The 23,987-nt window shown below is 36.9% G+C and overlaps 1 protein-coding gene across 1 annotated transcript; it reads left to right on the top strand.

Moving 5' to 3' along the window:
* Positions 1-323: 323 nt before the first annotated feature.
* Positions 324-23,922, top strand: LOC139124722 (serine-rich adhesin for platelets-like). The gene is made up of 17 exons (XM_070690839.1): positions 324-382; positions 1,255-1,942; positions 2,572-2,697; positions 3,330-3,466; positions 4,874-5,015; positions 6,039-6,167; positions 6,291-6,405; positions 9,968-10,162; positions 10,895-11,146; positions 11,601-11,818; positions 12,687-12,915; positions 13,154-13,387; positions 21,314-21,393; positions 22,089-22,214; positions 22,632-22,727; positions 23,408-23,496; positions 23,778-23,922. Exons 2-17 carry the CDS (start codon positions 1,265-1,267, stop codon positions 23,920-23,922), a joined length of 2,991 nt encoding a protein of 996 aa, XP_070546940.1. The 5' UTR covers positions 324-382; positions 1,255-1,264.
* The last annotated feature ends 65 nt before the right edge of the window (positions 23,923-23,987 follow it).

Genomic DNA, 23,987 nt, shown 5'->3' with positions numbered 1-23,987 from the left:
TGACTGCGACGCCTGAAATCGGTGGTGACCTTTGACCCGTAACCTTGAAGCTGTCATCGCAAAGAGAGCGAAACGGTAGATTCGTTAAAGAAATGATTATATTGAACGATTTTGTAAAGTTTCATGCTTTTTCTTTAGATAATAATTTTAAATTGTACTTTATCTTTAAATTTTCCTTCGCTATAGCTTCAATTTACAGCCTACGATATAATATGTAGAAACCATAGACTGTGAATGACGAACCTATTATAAATGCTGATGTTAGCTTTCAGCAGACGATCAGGTACTAGGTAGCAACAACGCACGGAGCAAACAGCATGACGCAGCATGGACGAAGTATGCCGTGATGAGAACGATAGAGTTTGCAAGTGAATAGAATTTGGTAAGTCCTAAGGGAGCGTTCGGTTTTACGGCTGGGAGGGGGGCGGCAAAATCTTGTCGCCGGGGTTCAAAAAAATATCGACCCCCCTGCATTTTCGTGAAAAAAAGATGACCCCCCCCCCCTTTGTCAGACTAAAAAAATTGATGACCCCCCCCCCCCCCGCTTGAAAATAACTAAAACCCATATGTCAAATTTACCCGCGCACTTTATTCGTGTAGCAGAGATGCCAGTGCACAAACTTCTCAGCCACATCCATTGAAACGTCTGTTAATTAGGACGACTGTAAGGCAATTTTTAACTTCATTTCCATAGACAACTCATGTCCATGGACATTGTATAAAGTGAACTTTATTGGAGTGGTTCGCCAAAGGCAGCCCTCCGTTAAGAGGGTCATGGGCCATTACGTAAAGTCAACTTTATTCTAGTGGGCCACCAAAGGGTGGCCCGCCAGTAAAGAGGGTCGATCATGGTATTGCATAAAGTAGACTTTACTGGACAGGGCCGGCTGAAGGGGCACGGCCATTAAGATTGCCGTGGGGTATTACATAAAGTCAATTTGCGGATTCCAAAATTTTGATGACCCCCCCCCCCTGGATTTTGCCGCCGCCCCCCCCCCCCCCCGGCCGTAAAAACTGAACGGTACCTAAGAGCTTGTTTATAAGCGCATACTGTTATTTTCAAAAGTGCAAGCAAGTGTGCTTTTATATTGCGCATGAAAGTACAAGAGGGCTGATCGATCACTGGCGAAGCTCAGTCGACTGAGTGGACGTATACGTAGAAGCATCCATGGTAGTACATAGGCAACGTACGCGTAATGGCTCTCTGTGAGTACATGACGGCAGCAGTGACTATTGCTTTTTTGTTTCTTCCAGACCATAAGGCATGGGTTGTTCAAGTTCAAGTTTACAACAGCCACAAAGCGGAAGTGGTCAAGATAACACAGCAAATCAGAATACACCGGGAAGCAATGGAAGTCCGACAGAACAAGCCCCATCCAAAAGCAATGAAAATGTGCAAAGCGCAGAGAATGAAGTCGGCCACGATGATGGAATGGGGACGGGAAGTTTATCAGAATCCAATCAGAAAGAAGAGGGGGATAGTGGAGGACACAGTGTACAACCTGTAAGTCAGGGTAAGTCCAAGGAAAGTACTTTAAATTCTGAGAGTCAGTCAAAAATTCCATCGACAAAAGGAAGTTCAGAGAACAATTCTGACAAAGTGTCTAATGCAAAAAGCTCTGGAAGTAAAGTTTCCGCCGAGAAGATGTCCTCAACCAGTGAGAGCAGTGTAAAACCTTCTGCGAATACTTCCAACACATCAGCTGTACCTTCTTCTCAGAGTAAACAGTCAAATAACACAGCCAGTAAGATTGAGTCACAACACACCGATGCTGACCAGGTGGAATTCAACAGCGCCCTGAGAGCTATGTGCCGATTGGTCAGAACTGATGAATTATATGCAAATGTCAAACCAGGTGTCTGGTCACTTCACTTGGAACGAATTCCACCAAATCAAGATTTCTCCATGGCAACGCTTGTGTCAAAAATCAAGAATTTGGTGGTAAGTGTTCATAATCTTAAAGTGTGGATGAAGTGCTTGTGGACGTTGATCATAATTAAACTTCCATATCGCCCTCCTAAAAGTCTAGAATGTGTCTTTTTTGTGTAGAAATAACTGTGCAAAAGTCTTTAAGAGTGTATGATTGAGTTCAAAGTTCCTTTCTGTAGTGCAGATCAGTTTTGTCAACACAGCCTATGTCATGATGTGTGTGTATTGTCCATTGTTATTGTTGACAACTGAATGTTAATCAGGACTTGAATTCATTTGTCAACAAAAGCATTGCATATTTTGTACATGCTCTGTGTGGTTCACAAGTGAAATACTTTTTATTTCAAATTATACCTTTGGGGAAGAAAAAGAAGAAAGTAAGTAGCAAAATACATTTGGTTCCAAGAACAAGAGTGATCGTAATTAATATTATATTGTCAAAAGTCATAGTTATTGTCGCCTTCAGAATTACGTTTGGCATTGCTTGATATGAACAACATATGGTAAGGAGTCTGTCTTTGAAAGCTGTTTCAGTACAGTTTATCAATGCCGTATAACATATATGAAAGTTAATGCGATATAATTTTGCCTGTGATTTCTATGAATAATTTATTTGATATCATGATTGTCAACTCATACAGGAACTGGATTTCTCAGGAAATCGTCTGGGTCCGCAGGGTTTCCGTACGGCAGTATTAGCGTTAATTTACAACCACAGTGTGACTACATTGAATATTTCCAACAACCAGGCTGACACAGACAGCTCTGTAAGTACACACATTTTCAGACAGTCAATGAGACTTTAGCTGAAATATTATAAAGCTGTGTTGGCAATTTTTGAGAATGAATGGCCATGGCCATCCAAGCCCTATCCTAGCTAATGTGCACAGTAGACATAGCTTGTCCCTGTTTATTTAGGATAATTGCTTGAAAGTGTTTTAAGGAATTATCACTCTTAAACAACTTTGGTGAAATTATGGTACACACAATTATACAGATTACATTTGTTCTCCACAGCTTAATTTAGCATCAGTTTGTTGGATGTCTAATGCATGTTATGAAAAAATGACTGTAAGCAGTTTAGTGCGGAGTGACATAAATTATAGCATATTATTTTTAGCTATGTATCTTTCAAAATGTTTTTTCGAATAGTGTACTCGGACTACTTTTGTGAAACAATAATGTTATTGCAATATGTTTGATTTTGAAATGTGAGTAAAATACAATGGATTGAGGCTCTGCATAAAATGCAAGAAACATTCTATAATTCAGGAAAAGACAAACAAATTTGCTGATTTATTCAAATTCATGAAGCATGATATTAGAGACCATCTTGGTGATATTTTCTGTACACAGAGTACTGTTAATGTTTTATTTCAATATTATTACTATATTCTAGCAATGCCTTGGTGAGTTGTTGTCTAACAATTCCACTCTGACCTGGTTGGATGTGTCTAGTAATAACCTCGGTAAGGACTTCTTCTCACGCAGTGTTGGTCCTGCAATCAAAACAAATAATGTACTCAAGTGCCTCAGGTGAGTCTGCCAAGCTGTTGTTGCACTACCGGTATGTACTGCAACAAAGACTCAATATAGGTTACACCCATAATTTAAATGGACTATGGTACCACATGCACAAGTGCACACAGAAATATGTGTATTTCCATACACATTTGGACACATCGGGCGTACTGAGTCCACAGAACGCATGACATCGTTTCATTCAATTAACATAAAACACTGAAGAAATAGAACAATCCATATTCTAAAAAATCAGTGTATTGTCAAATTATACTGATAACATATGTTGGTACAGAACTAATGTGAGACATTTAAGGTAGAATGTGCCTCGGGGACAGAAATTCAGACTCCCAAAACTTTTGCAATTCTTTTCTGATCTACCTTTTGTCGGGGTTCAGTTTGAAGCTCTTTGGGTAAGAAAAACCTTCATCATCTTAGTTTTTTTTAAAAATCAAAAATTTTATTTTTCTTCATGGAGTTAACACAAGAATGGCGGCCATATTCCAAATATTGGGGTAAATCTTGGGTAATTTGTTTCTCTAGTTCAAAAATTTGCTCGGTGACCCACCAATTTTTACTCTAATTTTGAAAAGTGAATTGTTAAAAGATTCAATGAAGAAAGTTTGAGTGAAGTTGAAGTCTTTTACTTTTGTGGCGCATATATCCTTAAAGCCTGGGTTTAACTTAAGTTGCTCGAATGGGTGATACCAATCGTTTACCTAAACTGGCTGTCCTGAAAGACCCTTGTCAACATTGAATTCCATCTCTGCATGTTCATCAATTATTTAACAGAGGAGGAAATTAATGGAGATCTGCCCTAACAAGCTTTGAAAGTAACCATGTGAATGACCTTAATGGAAGTACTCTTTTGCAGAAACTAAATCTGATTAATTTATGTTGCCATAGCAACAGGAAATGTTTTTGAGTACAGGATGTGTTTGGTTGTTTGTGACATAGCGATCCCTTTGATTTGATTTTCCCATGGCTTGTGATACAGTGACTGATGAAGGGAGATTAACTATGTGTATTCACTAGCCAACAATCCGGCGTGTTTAGGAAAGCTTTGTTCCACAACTGTATCTACACATGTATGATGGTGTGTCTGTATGATAAGTTATTATGGTCAATCAGTGTGCCGTATGGTCATAGTGAATATAGACACAGTATTTAAGTTATGTTGCTGATTACCGTAATGAAAGTTAACACATGTGATAATGTATATCATAAAATTAAAATGTGCCATTAGTGTTGACATGATGCATCTAGATATTGTGCTTGAAGTTGAAATACATTTCTTGTAAACAGGAAAGTCGCACAGGTGCAGTTCCGATGACCCCATCCCTTTAAAGGGCAGGCTAAGGTCAATTATATATTTGCCAGGAGTTTCTGTTTGATTTCTTTGCCATTTTATTGTCTTGACAGGTTTTCTAGTTGTGGATCCACAGATCTCAATGTGTTTCTGGAAAGTCTAAGTGAAAACTCATCAATAGTTGAGTTGGATTTCAGTCACAATCAGATGAGTAATGGAAGCCACACTGGAAAACTGATAGCAGATGTTTTGACAGTAAGTACAATGAATTGCATACCACTATAAAATAAAAATTAAATTATAAAAAAACAGAAAAAAAATATTTATCTATCATCCAATGGACAAATGCCAGATTACAGGATGTGGTACCCATTACCCAATGGAGCAATAAGGAGTACTATGGTGATAGGGCGTTTTCAATATGTGTGCCTCGTCTGTGGAATTCTTTGCCGTCGCACCTTTGTGCATCTCAGTCACTCGATAATTTTAAAGTCGGGTTAAAAACTTACCTTTTAAAGTCATTTTATACATGAGTTTTATACCCTTTTAAGTCATTTTATACCCGAGTTTTATTTGTTTATCTATTTTAAACATTTCTTTAGTTTTACCAGCTGTTACTTTTTTGAACATTTAAATTTACTGTTTTATTTGTCACTTATTTCTTTGTTTTTAATGTAAAGCGCATTGAGATATTTAAATATGTAATGCGCTATATTATAAGAATAAAGATTATGATTATGATTATGAGTAAAGTGCCTTTCTCAAGGGCACAGATAGCCATGAAACAGTTGTACTCATTTTATATGGGAAGATAGGGACATTTCTTTGATAAGTTTAGGGGTTGAGATTTGAGCCATAACCTCTTGATGAATTCATATTCATATCACTAACCTATTCACCCCCAATTCCTGTAAAGAGGTCCAGACTCTCCATTGATACCAAAGGCTTTTGGTTAAACCATGATGGTGAAAGGGTTAAACCAACCCCCAGACATATCATTTAGCCCCTGCTTTATTCTTTGTTCAATACTGATACCATATTATCTGACTTAATCCCAAGTCCCTGTGTAAACAGGTCTGCACTGTGTAAACAGGTCTACAATTACCACAAATAACATTGGGTTTGGGCCAAACCATAGTTGTGAAGGGTTGATCTAATTGTAAACAGTACTCTCAAACACCCCATCCCACTGTACTGTCCAAGTTTTTGCTCTCTCCCGGCTATCATCGTCAGGTAGAGTTTGAATAACAACCAACTCATTTTCCTTTTCCACCACAGAGGACATCTTGCTGCCTGGAAGTACTTGAGATGAAATCAACTGGTATTGATGCGAACGGGATGAAGTCTCTATCAGAGGGGTTGCTAGGTAACAAAACACTGAAGAAATTCAATGCAGGTGGAAATGAGGTAATTGTTTATTAGTGTAAATTTAGTATTTTTGCATCTTTTTCATGTACATGATGAATCATAGAATTAGTATGTTGTATACACTATCCGTATGTTTCACCAATTATCTATTATGTCTTACAGATTGCAACAGGTAGTGATTTCACAGACTTACTGCTGGCATGTGTGTGTCATCCTAGTCTGTATGCTCTGAGTTTGGATGACAGCAAGATTACTGACAAAGATCAAACGGCGACAGGTAAGAGAGACAGGAACATTATCGTAGAAACATGAAATGGAGATGAAAATCACCTTTGAAAGGTAAAATGATACTATAAAATGATTTTAAAATCTTAACCAGATATGAACTGAATATGCTCACGTGTTTTACAACAGGTTCATTAATAGTAGTACGCTTCACAGAACAATGAGATATATGTATCACTATATGTAGCAGGGTTTTTTAAACTTCGCACAGTACTCTCAGAGTTTAATCACTAATTACAAAACTTTATTTAATATGCAAATGAGCTGTCAATTAACTTGACACTGCTCAATGCTTTATGGGACAATTAGATATCCATCAGATCAACCTTTGTAGCTCGTTTTATTAAATTTAATGGTGTGATTTTAGAGTAATGTCACTAATTACAAAGTTCATTAAATATGCAAATAAACCCTACATTAACTTGACACTGTTCAATGATTCATAGCACAATTAAATATTTATCAAGTCAATATCTGTAGCACGTTTCACCAAATTTTAGTGCCGAGATTTCAGAGTTATCACCTAATTACAAAGTTTATTAAATATGCAAATGAACCCTTAATTAACTTTATACCACTAAATGCTTTACAACACAGTTAGATATCTGTCGTATCAGTATGTGCAGCAGTGTTCATCACATTTGATGCAGTTATTTCGGAGTTATATGACTAATTATAAGACTTCATGGAATATGCAAATGAGCTAATCATTAACTTGACACTGCTTAATGATTCTCAGTACAATTGGATATTTATCAGATCAACATCTGTAGCAAGTTTCATCAAATTTAATTTTTTATTATGGAGTAAAATCACTAATTACAAAGTTCATTAAATATGCAAATGAACCCTTAATTAACTTCACACAACTAAATGCTCTACACACAATTAGATATCTGTGGATCAGTATCTGCAGCAGATTTCATCACATTTGGTGCAGTTATTTTGGAGTTATATCACTAATTACTAAACTTCATAAAATATGCAAATGACCTATTTTTTAACTTGACACTGCCAAATGCTTCTCAGTACAATTAGATATTTATCAAAACAATATCTGTACCCAATTTCACTGACTTGGGTGCTGTAATTTCAGAGTTATATACCTAATTACAAAGTTCATTAAATATGCAAATGAACCCTTAATTAATTTCACACTACTAAATGCTCTACACTACAGTTAGATATCAGTCGGATCAGTATCTGCAGCAGATTTCATCACATTTGGTGAAGTTATTTCGGAGTTATATGACTAATTACAAACCTTCATAAAATATGCAAATGAGCTATTTATTAACTTGACACTGCCTAATGCTTCTAACTATAATTAGATATATATTAGATCAATATTTGTTGCAAGTATCATCAAGTTTGGTGCAGGAATTTCAGAGTTATCTCACTAATAACAAAAGTTCATTAAATATGCAAATGAGAAGATAATTGACATGACACTCACAGTATCATCATAATGTTCTTAGATTGTCATCTGTGAAAAGTTTCATGAAATTTGGTGCAGTATTTCTTGATATATGTCTACACTGTCATTACCGTCTCCATAGGGAAACCATTGTACGGAAAAAAACAATATTGCATAACTTCATTAATATGCAAGCCACACTAACCAAAATCTAATCAGTTCTTGCAAGTAGCATATGGTACCTGTGTACCAAATCTGACTTGAATCCGTTCAGGCGTTTTTGAGTTATCGTGTAAACAGACAGACAGACACACACACACACACACACTAACACACACACACACACACACACGGACAGACAGACAGACATCGCTATGACAATAGCCCACGTGTTTACACACGTGAGCTAAAAAATGGAAATCAAATTACCATTGAAAGACAAAAAGATGATTAAATTACATAGAAACAATGAAAGTTTAGGGTCAATATCACCTTGCAACCATTAACCCTTTTCCTGCCAAGTTCATATTTCACCATCAGGTCAGGTTAGTTAAAACTAATGAAGCAGAACATATCAAATATGGCGCATTTTAACAAACACTTGAAGATTTGAAGGTCCCTGAAGACAGAGAGACTGTAAACATGACTTTTCCACACTAAAGCTACTGTAGCATACCAAGCCAAGTGGGTGAAAATACATATGGTTTGGTTCAATACCGTCTTTTTACTGACTTGGCAGATGGGGAAGTGATACTGTAGGTAAAGGGTTAAGGTTAAGGTGGTTGGAAAGGCTAGAGCGTCAGTTATAAATTTCAACAAAACTATTAAAATATAAAAGTAGTCACATTCTCTGTGGAATAAAAAAAACTAGACATTTGGGCACAAAGGCATTGCAGAGTTACAGCCTGTTGAAACTTCTGAAAAACTGACCAAATAAGAAGAAGTTGGGAGTCCTAGTGTATTAACTATGGTAGAGGTCCCCTAGCTTTTAATAAAATGTTTGAAAAGGGAAAGTCATTATTTGCTGTTTTTCAGGAAAGTTTGACAAGGCGGTGCTTGCATTCAGAGTGAGTAACTGCTATTGTAAATGAATTTTTAGATTCTTTGAGTGTCAAAGAGTTGTCAAAAGTGAGATTTACCAAAAAACTGCTCTGTGACTTCAAAAGAGGGGTGCAAATATGGCTTGTTTTCAACATTTTTGACAGAATAACAGTTTTCCTACATAATTGTATACCAATTTAATCCAACTTTGAAATGAGATATGGACATGGAATTTTTACAGCCTATTAACAAGGTTACAGATAAGATATGTACGGCACAATTTTCCTGTATTTGAAGTACTTTTTGAAAAATCATATTTTGAAATTTGAAAGAATTTTTAATAATTTTTTGATATGTAAACCCATGTAAAATCATAAAAACAGATTTTATTTACAAATCCTGCCGTACAAATCTTACAAATAATAGTGTCAACATATTTATAACTAATTTGGTAATATTAATACTATCCAATTATTATTAAATTCAAATATGTAAAGAAAATATGAAAAATTAAATTTTAATATTTACTGGGGTCATATTTCAAAATCATGGCTGCAAATATACAATTTTTGTATTCTTTGGAGAAAGTATTAACTAAGAGAGTTATCCTGAAAATTTGAACTAAATATCTTGATTCTAACACTTGAAACTTGACATTAACTCTGAGAAAAGAATTGGTGCAAAAATAGCCTTTCCAACCACCTAACAATATTATAAGTTTCAGTTTGAACATCACCATAAAAAGATGTAATGGAGATCAAACTTGTAATGTAGAGAGATGAAGATGGGATCAAATCACCAGGGAAACATAAAATTGAGGTGAAAATCACCATGACAATGATGGGGATTAAACATCACCATGGAAACATGAAATACCGGTAGACATCAATGTCACAGGGAAACATGAAAGTGTAATCAAAATCAGAATGGAAACATAAAAGACTGTCTTTGAAATATGTTGGATGGGGATTAATATCATTATGGAAAACTTAAGGAAACTTGTATTCTGTATGAAATAAATCTATGGTGTGTGAATAGTCATATATTCATGTGAAAAGCTGTTGGTACATGCATACCGGTATGTGTCACATTGCAGGAACAGCTGTGAAGACAGACCACGAAAGTCACCTTACAACATTAAGCCTTGTCAATTGTAACTTGACTGATGACATCATAGTGCCGTTGACTAATCAGAAACCAGGACTACTTGTCAACTTGACGTCATTGGATCTGACAAATAATCCTGATATTACCATGGCAACATTGAAGTCATTTCAACGAGCATCTACAAGTAAGCGAACTTCCCGCATAAAATCAAGAAAGTGTTATGCTTTGCTAGCCATAAAGTCATAAATTGAGTTTATTACCTCATAATTAAAAGTCAGTTGAAAAAATAAATAGTTTTGGACAATACTTGAAACAAACATTTACAAACATTTGTATCACGCTCATATTACTTGTAAAAATATGAGTTGGCTTGTTTAAATCAGAGATCACAAAAAATTACTCAAAAATCACAAAAACGTAAAATAAGCCTATTGCATATTACCGGTATTAAACACCGTCATTGAATTTAGATCAACAACACTGGGACATTGTGTTTTCTATAGATCAATACATGTACTAGTATGTGATGGTACTGTCAGCTACTCCCATGGTTTCATGCTGTTTATACAACTTCCTTCAGGGACGTAGATAATAGCTGGAAGCTGGCAAAAAACAACAGATTGTCAGCCAAAAATTGCCGGTGTTGTGAAAAATAGGCACATTCTACACACTATTTGTAACCACTAATTCACTTATTTTGCCACTGTTAAATTTTTTCACACCCCTGCTTACCCTGCTGACTAACCATCCAAGAACGTTTGTAATGTAGCCAGGTTTTGGTATATTACACTGACTGTAAATGTAAGCTAGACCAATGAGGGCCTATCTGTGTGCACCCAAAGAGATTCTTGAGCTACGGTATATGCGGAGAATCCAATGTACCATGAATTACATTATCTCTGTTTTTTCTTGACAGAAAATGGAGCTCAATGTTCCATAGAAGAAATCCATCTTGGTTTAGATAACATAGAAGAGATTTCTGAACCCCTTGGTGATGGAAGTGTATTTCCCAACCTTCATTCCTTGGATTTACGGAAAGCCAAGATTAATCCATCCACAGTTGGCAAGCTATCCCAGTACTTTCAGAAACCCAATGGAATAAAGAAGCTTTGTCTTGATGGACTCAAACTGTCAGGATCCACAGCCATTACAGAGCTGTTGAAACACAGTAGGTGAAAACATATTTAAGCAATAATGTACCCCCTTCAGGCCCATAATTGATGAAAGCAATCTTTGAACAACATAACGTACGCAGGGAAGCCAAGTACATTATGGAGTGAAAAGCTTGCTTCAGTCAAATGTAGGCCGGGAGGGGTTACAGTAATAACAATTTTGGTGATGCCAGTGAAATTGTCAAAGTAGAAATTTTCCTGGGTCACAGTGTTGGGTAATAATGGGAGGGGGATGTCACAAAATTCACTGGTATTAACAAGGCTATACGGTAATTTGATATTTGTTTTATCCAAAATATCAAAGCTTTGTTGTTTCATGTACGGTATTGTCACAACCTATCTGCAGACTGCATTGAAACCATATCTTATATAAAGTTGTTGTGTTTTCATGATATAAGAATCCCCATCTTTCAAATTGTATGAAAATTCTGTCTGTCTTCAACTTCACAGCCAATGACAGCAGTCTACAGTCCTTATCAATGTCAGGATGTGCTCTCAGTGACTCAGACCTCTCACCATTGGTCAATGCTATCAAGCAGGGACTACTACTGCACATGCTCAGACTATCAACCAATAGGCTCTCAGATTCTCCAGTCTCTGCCATGGTGGAGGCTATTCTATCACATGGGAGCTACCCTCTGGAAGGGTTAGATCTTTCACAGAACAAGGTGAGTGTGTTTCCAATCTCAACCTTTTGATAGGGTTTGTACATACCATATATCCAAAAGGCTCTTCAAAGTTTCATACTTGCAGGAAAATTTCATCATCATTACATGTATATATACCTGGTACATATCTAGTTTGGGTCTAGGATTGCAAACCCACTGAAATATAACATGTACCAGTATGAATATAGCAAAAGATGGCGTTACAATGTATTTAATCAGTTCACCTCAATTCCCTGTAAACAGGTCCACAATCACTATTGGTAACAATGGGTTTGGGCCAAACCACTGTGGTGACAGGGTTCAGACAGCACTCATTACTGTAACTGTCAGTTCCTCTTAGGACACAGTACATAAATCTGACCTTTTTTGCTCTTTAAATGCACCATCAACATAACATGTTTGAAGTGAAATTGCCACTCTGTGCATTGTCTTGAACACTGACATGCCTGGAACATTCAAGTTCAGAGTTTGAATCAAAAAGTAATAAAACCATCATTTCCAGAGAGGTACCTGTATTTCCGTAGAAGACGGACAGTTACCGGTATACCTCTCCCACCTTGCCTAGACTTAAAGTTGTAGTTGCATTTAATGGATCTGGGGTGCCAAAACAACAAGCTTGTCGCAGTACCCGCAACATGCCGACAGCTTTTTTAACAAAGTGTTCTGTGTGGTTAGAATGTGTGAAGTGGGGTGCCAAAACGACAAACAGTCGGCCACCCCTAAAAAATAATGGTACAGTCCGCCGGGCACTTCCGTGGCAGCATACTAATCATATGCTGAAAAGTTTCTGTCATTTTAAAATCTTTGAAAAATGTGAAGAAGGTAAACTACAACACCCACATTACTAACATTTGTGTTGATTTTACAGATTTCCACAGCCGGAGCTGAGTCCCTGTGTAAACTACTTGAGAGCAACAAATGTACAATACACAGTCTGTCTGTGAGTGGGAATAACATTGATGTCAATGGACTTCAGATGTTAGCCAGTGCAGTGTCCACCAAATCAACGCTGAGAAACCTGGAATGTAGAGATCAGAAACCAACGTTTGATGAGGATGATATGACTCAGATATTCACAACATTGGCAAATAATTTAGGTAAGCTTTGTCATAAACATTTTATTTCAAGGTAGACTTTCTCAGAACGTGTTTTTGGAGTACAATAGGAGAATAAGGACAGCACAGAACTTAACCCTTCCACCCCCATGGCTTATCAATGGTGACAGAAGGGGTGTCCCTGAATGGATTAATCTAATGGACCCCTTTCTTAGAAGCTAGTGACCTTGTTTCTTCCAATTATCAAAACAAAGAATGATTTCATTGTAATTTCACACAGGTTATACGATTGAAGAAGATAACTATGGCAACTACAAATCCAGTACAAGTTCACTGCCACAGATACCTAATGGATTACTGGTCAATGTCAGTGGACTGGGTGGGTTTCCTGGAGCTCTGGGTCAGATGATTGACAGCCAATCAATCAAGACAGACTATGCAAGAAAACACCCACCATACATGCTGTTCAGTCATTTACTGGAACTCTGTGCTGCATTCCAGGGAGGTGACAGTGGTAAGGGTGAATTTTGTGTTGATTGTAAAACTCACTGTAATTTAGTCACATTGTCAGGGCTGTCAATTATAGCCGGTAACCGGCGGCAAATCGCCTTCTGACACAGGTCTTGCCGCCGCTTGTTTCCCTATTCAAGGCCTGCAATAATGATCTTTACACACGTTATGAGTTCTTTCCTGTCCCAATTCTACCGTTGGCTGTGCTGTGCTACAGAGGCGCAGCCCCTAGGGCTTATTGGTAGCCGATTTCTGATTGGTTTCAATTGGTACTGTCAAAAAGCTTTGCATGTTCTGATTGGTTTTCGGAAAGTACACGATCGATATGGCTACGAAAACAACAGGCACGTTGGATTTATGGGTCCAAAAAAGACTCCGAGAGGCTTACACTAGCACTGGAGATAAAAGTAATTTCATATTTGTAAATCATTTTATCTTCCTGAGGAATTTCAGTGATCGGGGGTTCAATCCATCAATGGTATAGCATGCAATGTAGATTTCACGCCGCATCTGAGCAAAGTGCCATAGCATTACGTGTATTTAGCGACTGGAATTTTTGATTTGTTTTCCCGTTTGCAGATCGTGAACACTCGTTACAATGAGTAAGAATCGTTTACTCAGCGCAAAAAAAAACTTTGTGGGGATTGACATAATTTTTGGTGAGTTTTGACTACAACTGAATTTTTTGCACCAAGTCGCCGTTCTATGAAATTTATTCTTACGGTACTAGTACATGCTGTGTACTGTTGTTGTTTCGAAGGCCCGAGTATTGAAGTTTGATAAATATTTTCCGACATCCGAAATCTTTCCTCAAAAGCAAATATCGGTATTCTGATCCTTCAAAATCAGTTACCAAGACCAACATTTTTTTGCTCACGTGTTCACACACGTGAGCATATGGTTTAGCCATGTCTGTGTGTGTGTGTCTGTGTGTCCGTGTGTCTGTATCCCCATTATCTCAAAAACGGCTGAACGTATTTCAGTCAAATTTGGTAGACATCTTCAGAATTCAAATGGCTAGAACTGAAAAGGTTTTGGTGGGCGTGGCTTGCATACTTTTTGTTAATTTGCATAATTAATGATTTTAGAGAAAACAGATATACATTAAAACAACTGCACACAATTTGATGAGATTTGCTACAAATGTTGATCACACCAAGATATATCAGCAGTGGGAACCATTAAGGGGTGACGTGAAAGATAGTTGCTAATTTGCATATTTAATGAACTTTCCTAATTAGGGATATATATCTGATTTGACACGATCAAAATTGACCAAACTTGCTACATGTATTGAAGATACTATGATACAATATTATTGAAAGTCATTTAGCATTTTCTCTTCAGGTAATTCCTAATTTGCATATTTAATGAACTTTCCTAATTAGGGATATATATCTGATTTGACACGATCAAAATTGACCAAACTTGCTACATGTATTGAAGATACTATGATACAATATTATTGAAAGTCATTTAGCATTTTCTCTTCAGGTAATTCCTAATTTGCATATTTAATGAACTTTCCTAATTAGGGATATATATCTGATTTGACACGATCAAAATTGACCAAACTTGCTAAATGTATTGAAGATACTATGATACAATTAGTCTGGTTCCCTGACCCATTTCCCCGGTAGAGGGCGTGGGGAAATATAGGGTCAGGTACCGGCTAATGTAAACATGGACGCTATTGGGTTAAAATAAAACAAGCTGTGATTGGATGAAAGTAACACTTGTAACTTTTCTCATGTTACTTGGGTTCGCACTTTCAGGCTCACTTGACACCAACTTCTTGTTTGTACCACAAAGCCGTGGAGGTAGAAAGAAAGACTTTTTACCTCCATGATTTAGCCACTGTGATTTAGCACACCTCTTGATACTTTTAGAACGTCGACATGATGCCTGGCATTTTTCACGAAATTCGGACACCATTCTATCCATCGAAATCAATCGTCGTTCACAGTTCCAACAAAGTTTGCTTTCAATTAGCTGTGATATCGCAGCAGTACTTGTGGCGTGTATCCAACGTGCTCTGGTCATTGGGTCACGCCACAGTCGGCGATGACCTCAATGACCCTAGCACGTTCGATACACGCCACAAGTACTGCTGCGATATCACAGCCAGCCTTCAATCACCTCTATTTCCCCGTACTTCTGGATTAATCCTTTCAGTTTATGTTTCCCGTCTCGTGTGCCAATGTTTTTGGTTCGGATACCTGTGTTCGAACATTATTCTGATCAAGTCGAATTTTGACTGGCGTTTTCATGGTAGCAGCCATATTTGTTGTAGCATGTTCTGTCAGGTGACTAACCTCCGCCATCTTGAACAAAATTCTGTTCAAGATGGCTACCCGGTACCTGACCCTATATTTCCCCACGCCCTCTACCGGGGAAATGGGTCAGGGAACCAGACTATGATACAATATTATTGAAAGTCATTTAGCATTTTCTCTTCAGACAATTCCTAATTTGCATATTTAATGAACTTTGCTAATTAGGGATATATATCTGAATTGACTTGACCAAAGTTGACAAAATTTGCTACATGTATTGGAGATGTTATAATACAACATTATTGAAAATCATAAAGCATTTTTACTTCAGCTAATTCCTAATTTACATATTTGATGAACTTTGCTAATTAGGGATGTATATATGAATTGACAGGACCAAAATTTATGAAACTTGCTATATACATTAAAGACACTATGATACAACATTATTGAAAGTCATTAACAGTTTTACTTCAGCCAATTCAGAATTTGCATATTTAATGAATTTTCCTAATTAGGGATATATATCTGAATTAACTTGATTGTAGTGGTTGAAACTTGCTGTATACATCAAAGATACTGTGATATAACATTATTGAAAGTCAAAAGACATATTTTTACTTCAGCCAATTCCTAATTTGCATATTAAATGAATTTTCATAATTTGAGATATTTATCTGCATTGACTTGATGAAACTTGCTATGTACATTAAAGACAGTCATTAAGCATTTTCTCTTCAGCCAATTCCTAATTTGCATATTTAATGAACTTTCCTAATTAGGGATATATCTGAATCGACTTGACCAAAGTTGACAAAACTTGCTACTTTTATTGCATATACCATCATACAACATTATTGAAATCATTAAGCATTTTTACTTAAGCCAATTCCTAATTTACATATTTAATGAACTTTGCTTATTAGGGATATATACCGAGATTTACTTGATCAAAGTTGGCAAAACATGCTATGTACATTGATGATTATACCAGGTTAAAACAATATCGAAAGTCATTTCACATTTTCTTGTCAGCTAATTTATAATTTGCATATCTAATGAGCTTTCACAGCTCGGCATATATGGCTTGAAGGACTTGGCCAATGGTAATTACACTTGCTATATAAAGTGGAGATACAATGACAGCAGTCAAAGAACTTTAATATTTTTATTTCAGCTTATTACATATTTGTATACTTCATGACCTAATCGGCAGTGATTATTGTTCATTATGTTGATCATAATACTTTCAATGAAGTTGTAAACATGTGGCAAAGGTTCAATTTTACACAACTGCAATATATAATGAAACACGTGAGCATTTTCAGTTCATATCTGGTTAATGTTTAGGGCAATCACAAAATTTAGCTAGGCTTGACTATATACTTTTGCGGTATCTTGCATGTACGTACGGCGGTAAACCATGTATGGATATATCATGCATGTAGTGAGCCTACCCACTTGGCCGGCGTGGGTTTCGACAAAACTCGGACTACTCACTGTGAGGGATATCAGAAATAAATATTCACCAGGAGAAAAGATTTGATCGTTAACTTTCACGCGCAAGGATTTACTACGTAAATAAATCAACATATCTCAATCTTGTCGATTGAGAGGCCGACGGACAACAAAGCCACGCAATTCATTAGTGGATGTAAACTTGAGTATGTCATTCAGGGTTCGAAATACCCGGTGGTCATGCGTCAAAAGACCACCAATTATCTCATTTGGACCACCAGATTCTATTTTGGGTGGTCAATCTTGACCACCAAGTTTTTGGAGGTCACAATAGTGCACTGCAGAGCTGTAAATCTTACATGCCTCTCACAGTTTATTGCTAGGAGTATCCAGAAACATATATTTTCCCCAGAGATATATATTTTAGCAGTTTAAGTAGTACATCAGTGTTTCATCTAGGCTGCGCGATTCCCCCTCTTTCATGTGCTGTGCACCGACAATTGTACGTAGAAGGGGCGACCCATCGCGCACTGCACTGAGCTGGCTGGAATGGCATATCAAATATCATGGGTGTCACACTTCGATACTTTTGACCCATTATCAGCACCTGTTAATACTTTGGCAACAGGCATTGTATAGTGTAGCAAGAACATTTACATGAAAGGAACGAATTTTAGTTCGATTTTGATACTTTTTGTACTTTCCGTATACTGATTTTGCATATGAAAGCCTGTCAGCCCATTGAGAGTTACGTTCACAAAAGTTCATTGCCCTTGTCTCATTACATCAGTATGATCGAGAACAGGAGACAAACTGAAGTTTTTGTGCATAGTATGAATGTCTGTAACACTATGAAAATAATTCTAGTACCAAAAATTGACTTCAAAATTGGACTTTACTGTTACAGAAACGTTTTCAGTTCAGTGAATGGCATTGGTACTGTGATGGGATTGCATGCAATAGCAAGCAAGCTGTAGTGTCAATGGGGCCAGTTTTTGAATTCAATGAACATACATTGACTTACTTTTCGGGCAAATAAACCCTAAAGTTAACTGTTGGTGACAACCAACCTTTCTGTTTGTTATTTTCGTACTTTAAAATGACTGACAAACAGCAATTGGAGCGAATGTGACATCGAGAAACTCCACATTCAGAACACAGCAGACGGAGACCTCCTAAGTTGTTCGTTTTAACTCTACGAAGTCTGCGCACAAGACTACAAGACCAGCTAGGTCACTAGAAAATACAGCTAACTGGTTTGTATAGGGCAATCTTGATCCAAACTCTACGGTGGTTAGGGATGATATAAGCACAGTGAACGTGACAAACAAATATATGTTATTTTTTCAGTAGATAGGAAAACATTCCTTTATAACTACTAAAGATTTTTTCTTGCTTTGTGTAAGTGCAAACAGTTCATAATCATTTAAAAATAAAAATATCCCTTGAAGGTTCATGTACAGTGGAAATGGCCACCTGCTAACGAACATATGTACAGAATATTGTAGCATACAAATTACGCTACAATTTTTTCCAGGAATATTAATGCTTATTAATATTAATGAGCCAACTGCCACTCTTCTTAGCTCTACATACATTCACAACAGAGATACTCAAATTTGTTGACTTTTGAAAACATCTTCAGGATGGTTTTTGCAGCCAGCATCTTGGATTGTGTAAGCAAGTGAGCAGAGGTCCATATATCTTTCTTTCATGAATTTGACTTTGTTTGTGTACCGTCTATTTACTGTCTGTTCTGTGCTGTTTTGTGTCTATGTTTACAACTATTGTCTTACAAATTTTGACCTAGTGTTGTTGGATTATGGATTGGTATGATTGCGATTATTTATGGCTTGTAGTATGGGCATCACAAGTGACATCATTGCAACATTAAAACTTAGGTGTAAAGCTGTGATTATATGTTTTAGTGAAATCCCCCCCAAAATTTTAAAATCCCCCTCAAAAATTCCTGCAGAGGGGGACCAGTCCCCCCCCCCCCCTGGTGTAGCATCCTAGATGAAACACTGGTACATGTCTTGTCTGTTCAATCACAGTCCCTCCATTGTGGTTCAATGTCAGTCCTTCAACCCCACTCCACTACTCAACTGAGTGTTCCTTTGGATAGACGATGTCTCTCTTTGTTTTACTGTTTACTGCTATGATTATTGTGATAAAGTCTGCAAACGTTGAATAACATCTCCTAGCAAATTTCGTCAAGTCATTAAAGTGACACAGATCAATGTACAAAACTCTTACAAAACTTCATAATAATCCAAAAAAATGCAATAATTGTCATGTTATCAGCAGTAATTGTTATTCTTTATTACACAGTAATTCTGTCAAAACTTAAAATCTGTAACTCAAGTCCTATGCATATAACCAGTCAGTCAGTCACTCATGCAGCAGTCAAGTTGATCTGTAAATGACTGAAAATTTTCCAGTGGATTTACTGGGCATCCAACATACATGTAAACCAACTTAACATGTGTAGCAGCATGGTGAAATGGTTTCAAAACAGCATGTACAGCCCACTATTCAACCCCACGGACCCCAACCTCCACAAGATTTACACTCTGATATGATCAATTTTTTGACCACCAAATTTTGCAATTGACCACCAAAATTTGAATCTGGTGGTCAAACTTGACCACCAAACAAAAAAATAAATTTCTAACCCTGTAATTGTTTGTATGACGTAGCGTCTACTCAAATTGTCTCTAGTAATGGTCTCGTATTTACCCCATTACATTTGTAAATTTTCACACTGGGAATCACAGCTGGTAACTCTGAGGAGAGGTCTTGAAACAGAAAAAATGAAATTACAGCAGTATCAACCAGACATAGATCGGAATTTTTTGTCATGACGTTACGACATCAGTTTTGCAGTGGAGACAAGATTTTTTTAAATTCTAATAAGATTAGCTGTTTTTGAATGGGAACTATTACAATTATTGAATTACTTTCTGCAGAAATAGTTTCTGCAGTTGTAGTTGTAGTTTCTAAAGCTACATCTGAGGAAATAGTTTTTGCAGATGTAGTTTCTGAAGCTACTGTTTCATCAGACTGAGAATCACACAATATTGAGGTATTGTCAGCTGGTACTGCCATACAAGCCTTGGGCTTAGATGAGTACTCCAGTGATTCTGATCATGGTTCAGATTATGATCTTTATTAAGAGGTTGTTATTCAACAGAATTTGTATGCAAATAATAATAACCTGGTGTATTAATAAACATATAAACTCTGTAATACTTCTGTTTGTCTTTCATAATTTATTTCACAAGACTCAATGTCATGTTACTTTTGATACTTCAGTTTTAATAAACTTGACAGTAAATTTCCCTCAAGAGTGCCACCACAGGCCACCAATTGAAGATGAATAATTAGAAAGGCTTCAGCTTCCGGGGGGGACACCCCCCCTCCTGGCCTGCCCCGCGTGCGCTTGCGCGCACGCATGCTCCGCTTCGCTCCGCACAAGGCTGTTACCCTCCTTTTCTTTCACTTGTACCCTTCTATTCTGAAAAACATTGACAGCACTGCATTGTAAGATCTTTTTCCTGTGTAAGTCAAAGTTAAGTTCACTATCACAGATACCTATGGGATGGCTTGTTACTTTCTGCCATTTCTTGCATACGTCCCATTTTGTTAATACCAGTGTCTTAAAACCCAAACCCGAAGAGTTAAAGATAATTATGTTTCAATGTACTTTCATCGCAATGATGCATATTCCCTAGTTTTGGAAGGTAACTTATTAAAGCCTTGTTTTTTGAAGTATGTACGGATGACCTTTCAAGTCCAATCACTTGACACGCATTTCTTTCTATTTCACTATATTCAGAGCCTTGTCAAACTAATAATAAAGTAGAAGTTGACATATAATATCAAGGTTACAAACACACTTTGCCACCAACTTCAGAATGTTCGATAGGACTGTAGTACATTTTCTATGCTGCATGTAATGGTTCAGATATGTTACATATAAGGGCATATAGATTAGACACAGAGACCGGTGTGGCATATATTTATGAACATATAAGACCAGTAAATTGCACTGACAATGATGTCAAGTAGAATTTTAATGCTTATTTTACAAACTTTAAAAAAGTAAAGCTATGAAAGTAGTGTATACCAATGAAACCTAGACTTTTATGATGTTTTCTCATGAACTAACAAATGTTTTGTGTTTCTCATTTAAGGTGTCCCTACACTGACTGCAGAGGAATGGAACATGATAATAGGCATAGAAAAGAACACTAGTGTACCATCATGGTCACAGGTAACTATGCCCACTCAAATATTGACCCTTTCATTTTTGCCCAAGTACTGTCTGATAGAGGCTAGTGAAAACAATAGTCGTATTACAAACTCAAGTTTCGTATTGTAAGCACGCAGACTAACATGGTATTGTAGGTCCATGCAGTGTGTCTACAGTAGTTTGGAATATAGCAAATCAATTCAGTACACCCAAGAGATTGTGTGTGTGTATAAACAAACCCGTGAGTTCAAACACAGATAGAAATACATGTACTCATATTCCATGCACATTTTTGCACATGGTTTTGTTTGTACCATGGTCCAACCAAATTCCTGATTTAATCTATTGACTAGTCATGAAATGATAGTGATCTTGTCCCTTGCTAGTCAAAATGTATTGATTTCTTATAGACACAACATTACAAAGTTTTGATGTACTGGCATTATTATATCAAATTTAGAGAGTCATCTGCTCTCGAGATCTGCAGGAAAAGTTGATTCTTTGAAAAGCTTTTCTCTGTCAGGAACTGAACATATAAGTACTAACTTTTTCGTGGTTCTCACAAAGCAGTTGACTACACTGCTGCTTTCGTTTGTGCAAATTACAAGATGAACACCAATCAATCTAGGGAGTCTTTTATACCCATGCTATGCATCTATGCATGTACTGCATTGTCTTTGTACACACTGTAACAGACTCATGTAACATCATTTCAGGTATCATCACACAGGGACTGTGCCGTTTTGATGACCAATCTCTCAGCCAATGTTTCTGAAAGTAAACTTGAAGGTGTCCTTGAAACGGAAGCTGATTGCTCTGTGAAAGAAGTCTGCCTCATCAAGGTCAGTGTCACTATAACCAAAATTGCTATCAAAAAGTTTTCTTTTCTGTTTGATATGGAAATGTTGTCAGCACTCACTGTGTTATATACCGGTATATAAACCCATGGCCAGATTAAGGACAGATGACATAGACAGTGTTTGGTGTTCAATAATCACTGCTAACCTAGGGAGTTATTAGGTACACATGGGTAAAGTACAAAGTTAAAGGTTCCACCAAGACAGCTCTTGTCTGAATGCATCTGAAAGTTTGGGTTCATGAAACTCCCACTCACACTATACATACAAGAACTGGATGTAAACATGTGTTAATGATACCAGAATTAGATGCATGGAACATAATGACATCAAGCTTTGGAAGGTTTTAATATCCCCGTCATGGCTCAAAAAATTGCAATATTTGTATATTTTGTACTGTAGGATGTAATTATGAAGAAACCGACAGGTGTAGCATGGGTGTTAATGACGAACAAAGAATCTGTGCAGAGTGCTATAGAATGGTACCATAGTGGACAGGTAATGTATTCTAGGTGTTTGTTAGTTGTGTGTGTATGTCTCTCCATCTGTCTGCAGATATGTCTCTGTAAATGCCTGAATGGGGCTGTTCTGAACAGAAATGGACATGTAGTAGTGTTTATTATGTCTGTATCTATCTCGGCTTGGATTTTTGTCAGTGAGTGTCTTAGGGTACTGTATGGGAAATTAATGTGTGTATCAGAAAGTGTATAGGCACTTGTTTGCATCTGTTTTGGGAGTTTGTTTTGAGTCCATGAGTCAACGTATGTATCGTATTGCCCACAACTGAAATCTTATCAAGACAGTATCTAAGCATTTGTCTCTATCTGTCTGGGGATTTGTCTTTGTGAGTGTCTGTATGGTATTATGCGGAACGTATTGCAGAAAGTGTATTGGTGCTGATTTGTACCTCTCTCTCTCTCTTCTCTCTCTCTCTCTATGCGTCTGTATATGTCTGTATTTATGAGATGAATGCTACAGTGAGCAGCTGTATTCTCCAATGAAAACCGCGGACATGAACATGATTATATGAAAAATATTTCTTGAATATTTTGCTTTGTAATCACATTTTTTATCGAGAGTAAAGTGATTTATTAATCATCATTTCAACCATGTGTCTGTCATATAATGTGACACTACATTTCAAGTTTGCTAACACATCCGTGGTTCATTTTTTATAGGCAATACTGTATGGTCAGTCATTTACAATCAGTAGTATCAATGTCAAAGTACTTGATTCAGCTGACACCAACGCTGCAGAAAAAGCTAGGTAATGACAGATAACTTTATGTCATAAAAACAAACTTCCAGTCTTATAATCTTTCTTTGTCAATCAATTTCTTGAAGTTTCCTTGCGTCTGTCATATGCTAATACATGTACACAATTTGAAAATTTCCTTGACAGAAGAGAAAAACATTTGAATCAGTGGTTGTAGCATTGCAACTTTCAGATGTTACAATCATGAAAAGCTAAATTTTTTATCGTTTGAACATGTATTCATAAATAGAGACTACAATTAACCATACAATTATTTTTTATCATTATAACAGGCTTGAAATGCTGCGTAGACAAGATGAGAAGAAAGTGGCCAGTGCTGAACACAAGGCATTGATTGAGTCTGCATATCAAACATCACAACAAAGACATGAATATGCTAAAGCTCATCCAGCATATGCTGATGGAAGAGTTTGGTGAAATCAGGCATTATCCGGTATATGCTGCTGGAGGAATGGTCAATGCAAGGAACTGATTGAAGGCAT

Source organism: Ptychodera flava, assembly GCF_041260155.1.
Source record: "Ptychodera flava strain L36383 chromosome 23 unlocalized genomic scaffold, AS_Pfla_20210202 Scaffold_24__1_contigs__length_23054250_pilon, whole genome shotgun sequence".
NCBI lineage: Eukaryota > Metazoa > Hemichordata > Enteropneusta > Ptychoderidae > Ptychodera > Ptychodera flava.
The sequence above is the reverse complement of the archived record's forward strand: the minus strand, read 5'-3'. Positions and strand labels throughout refer to the sequence as shown.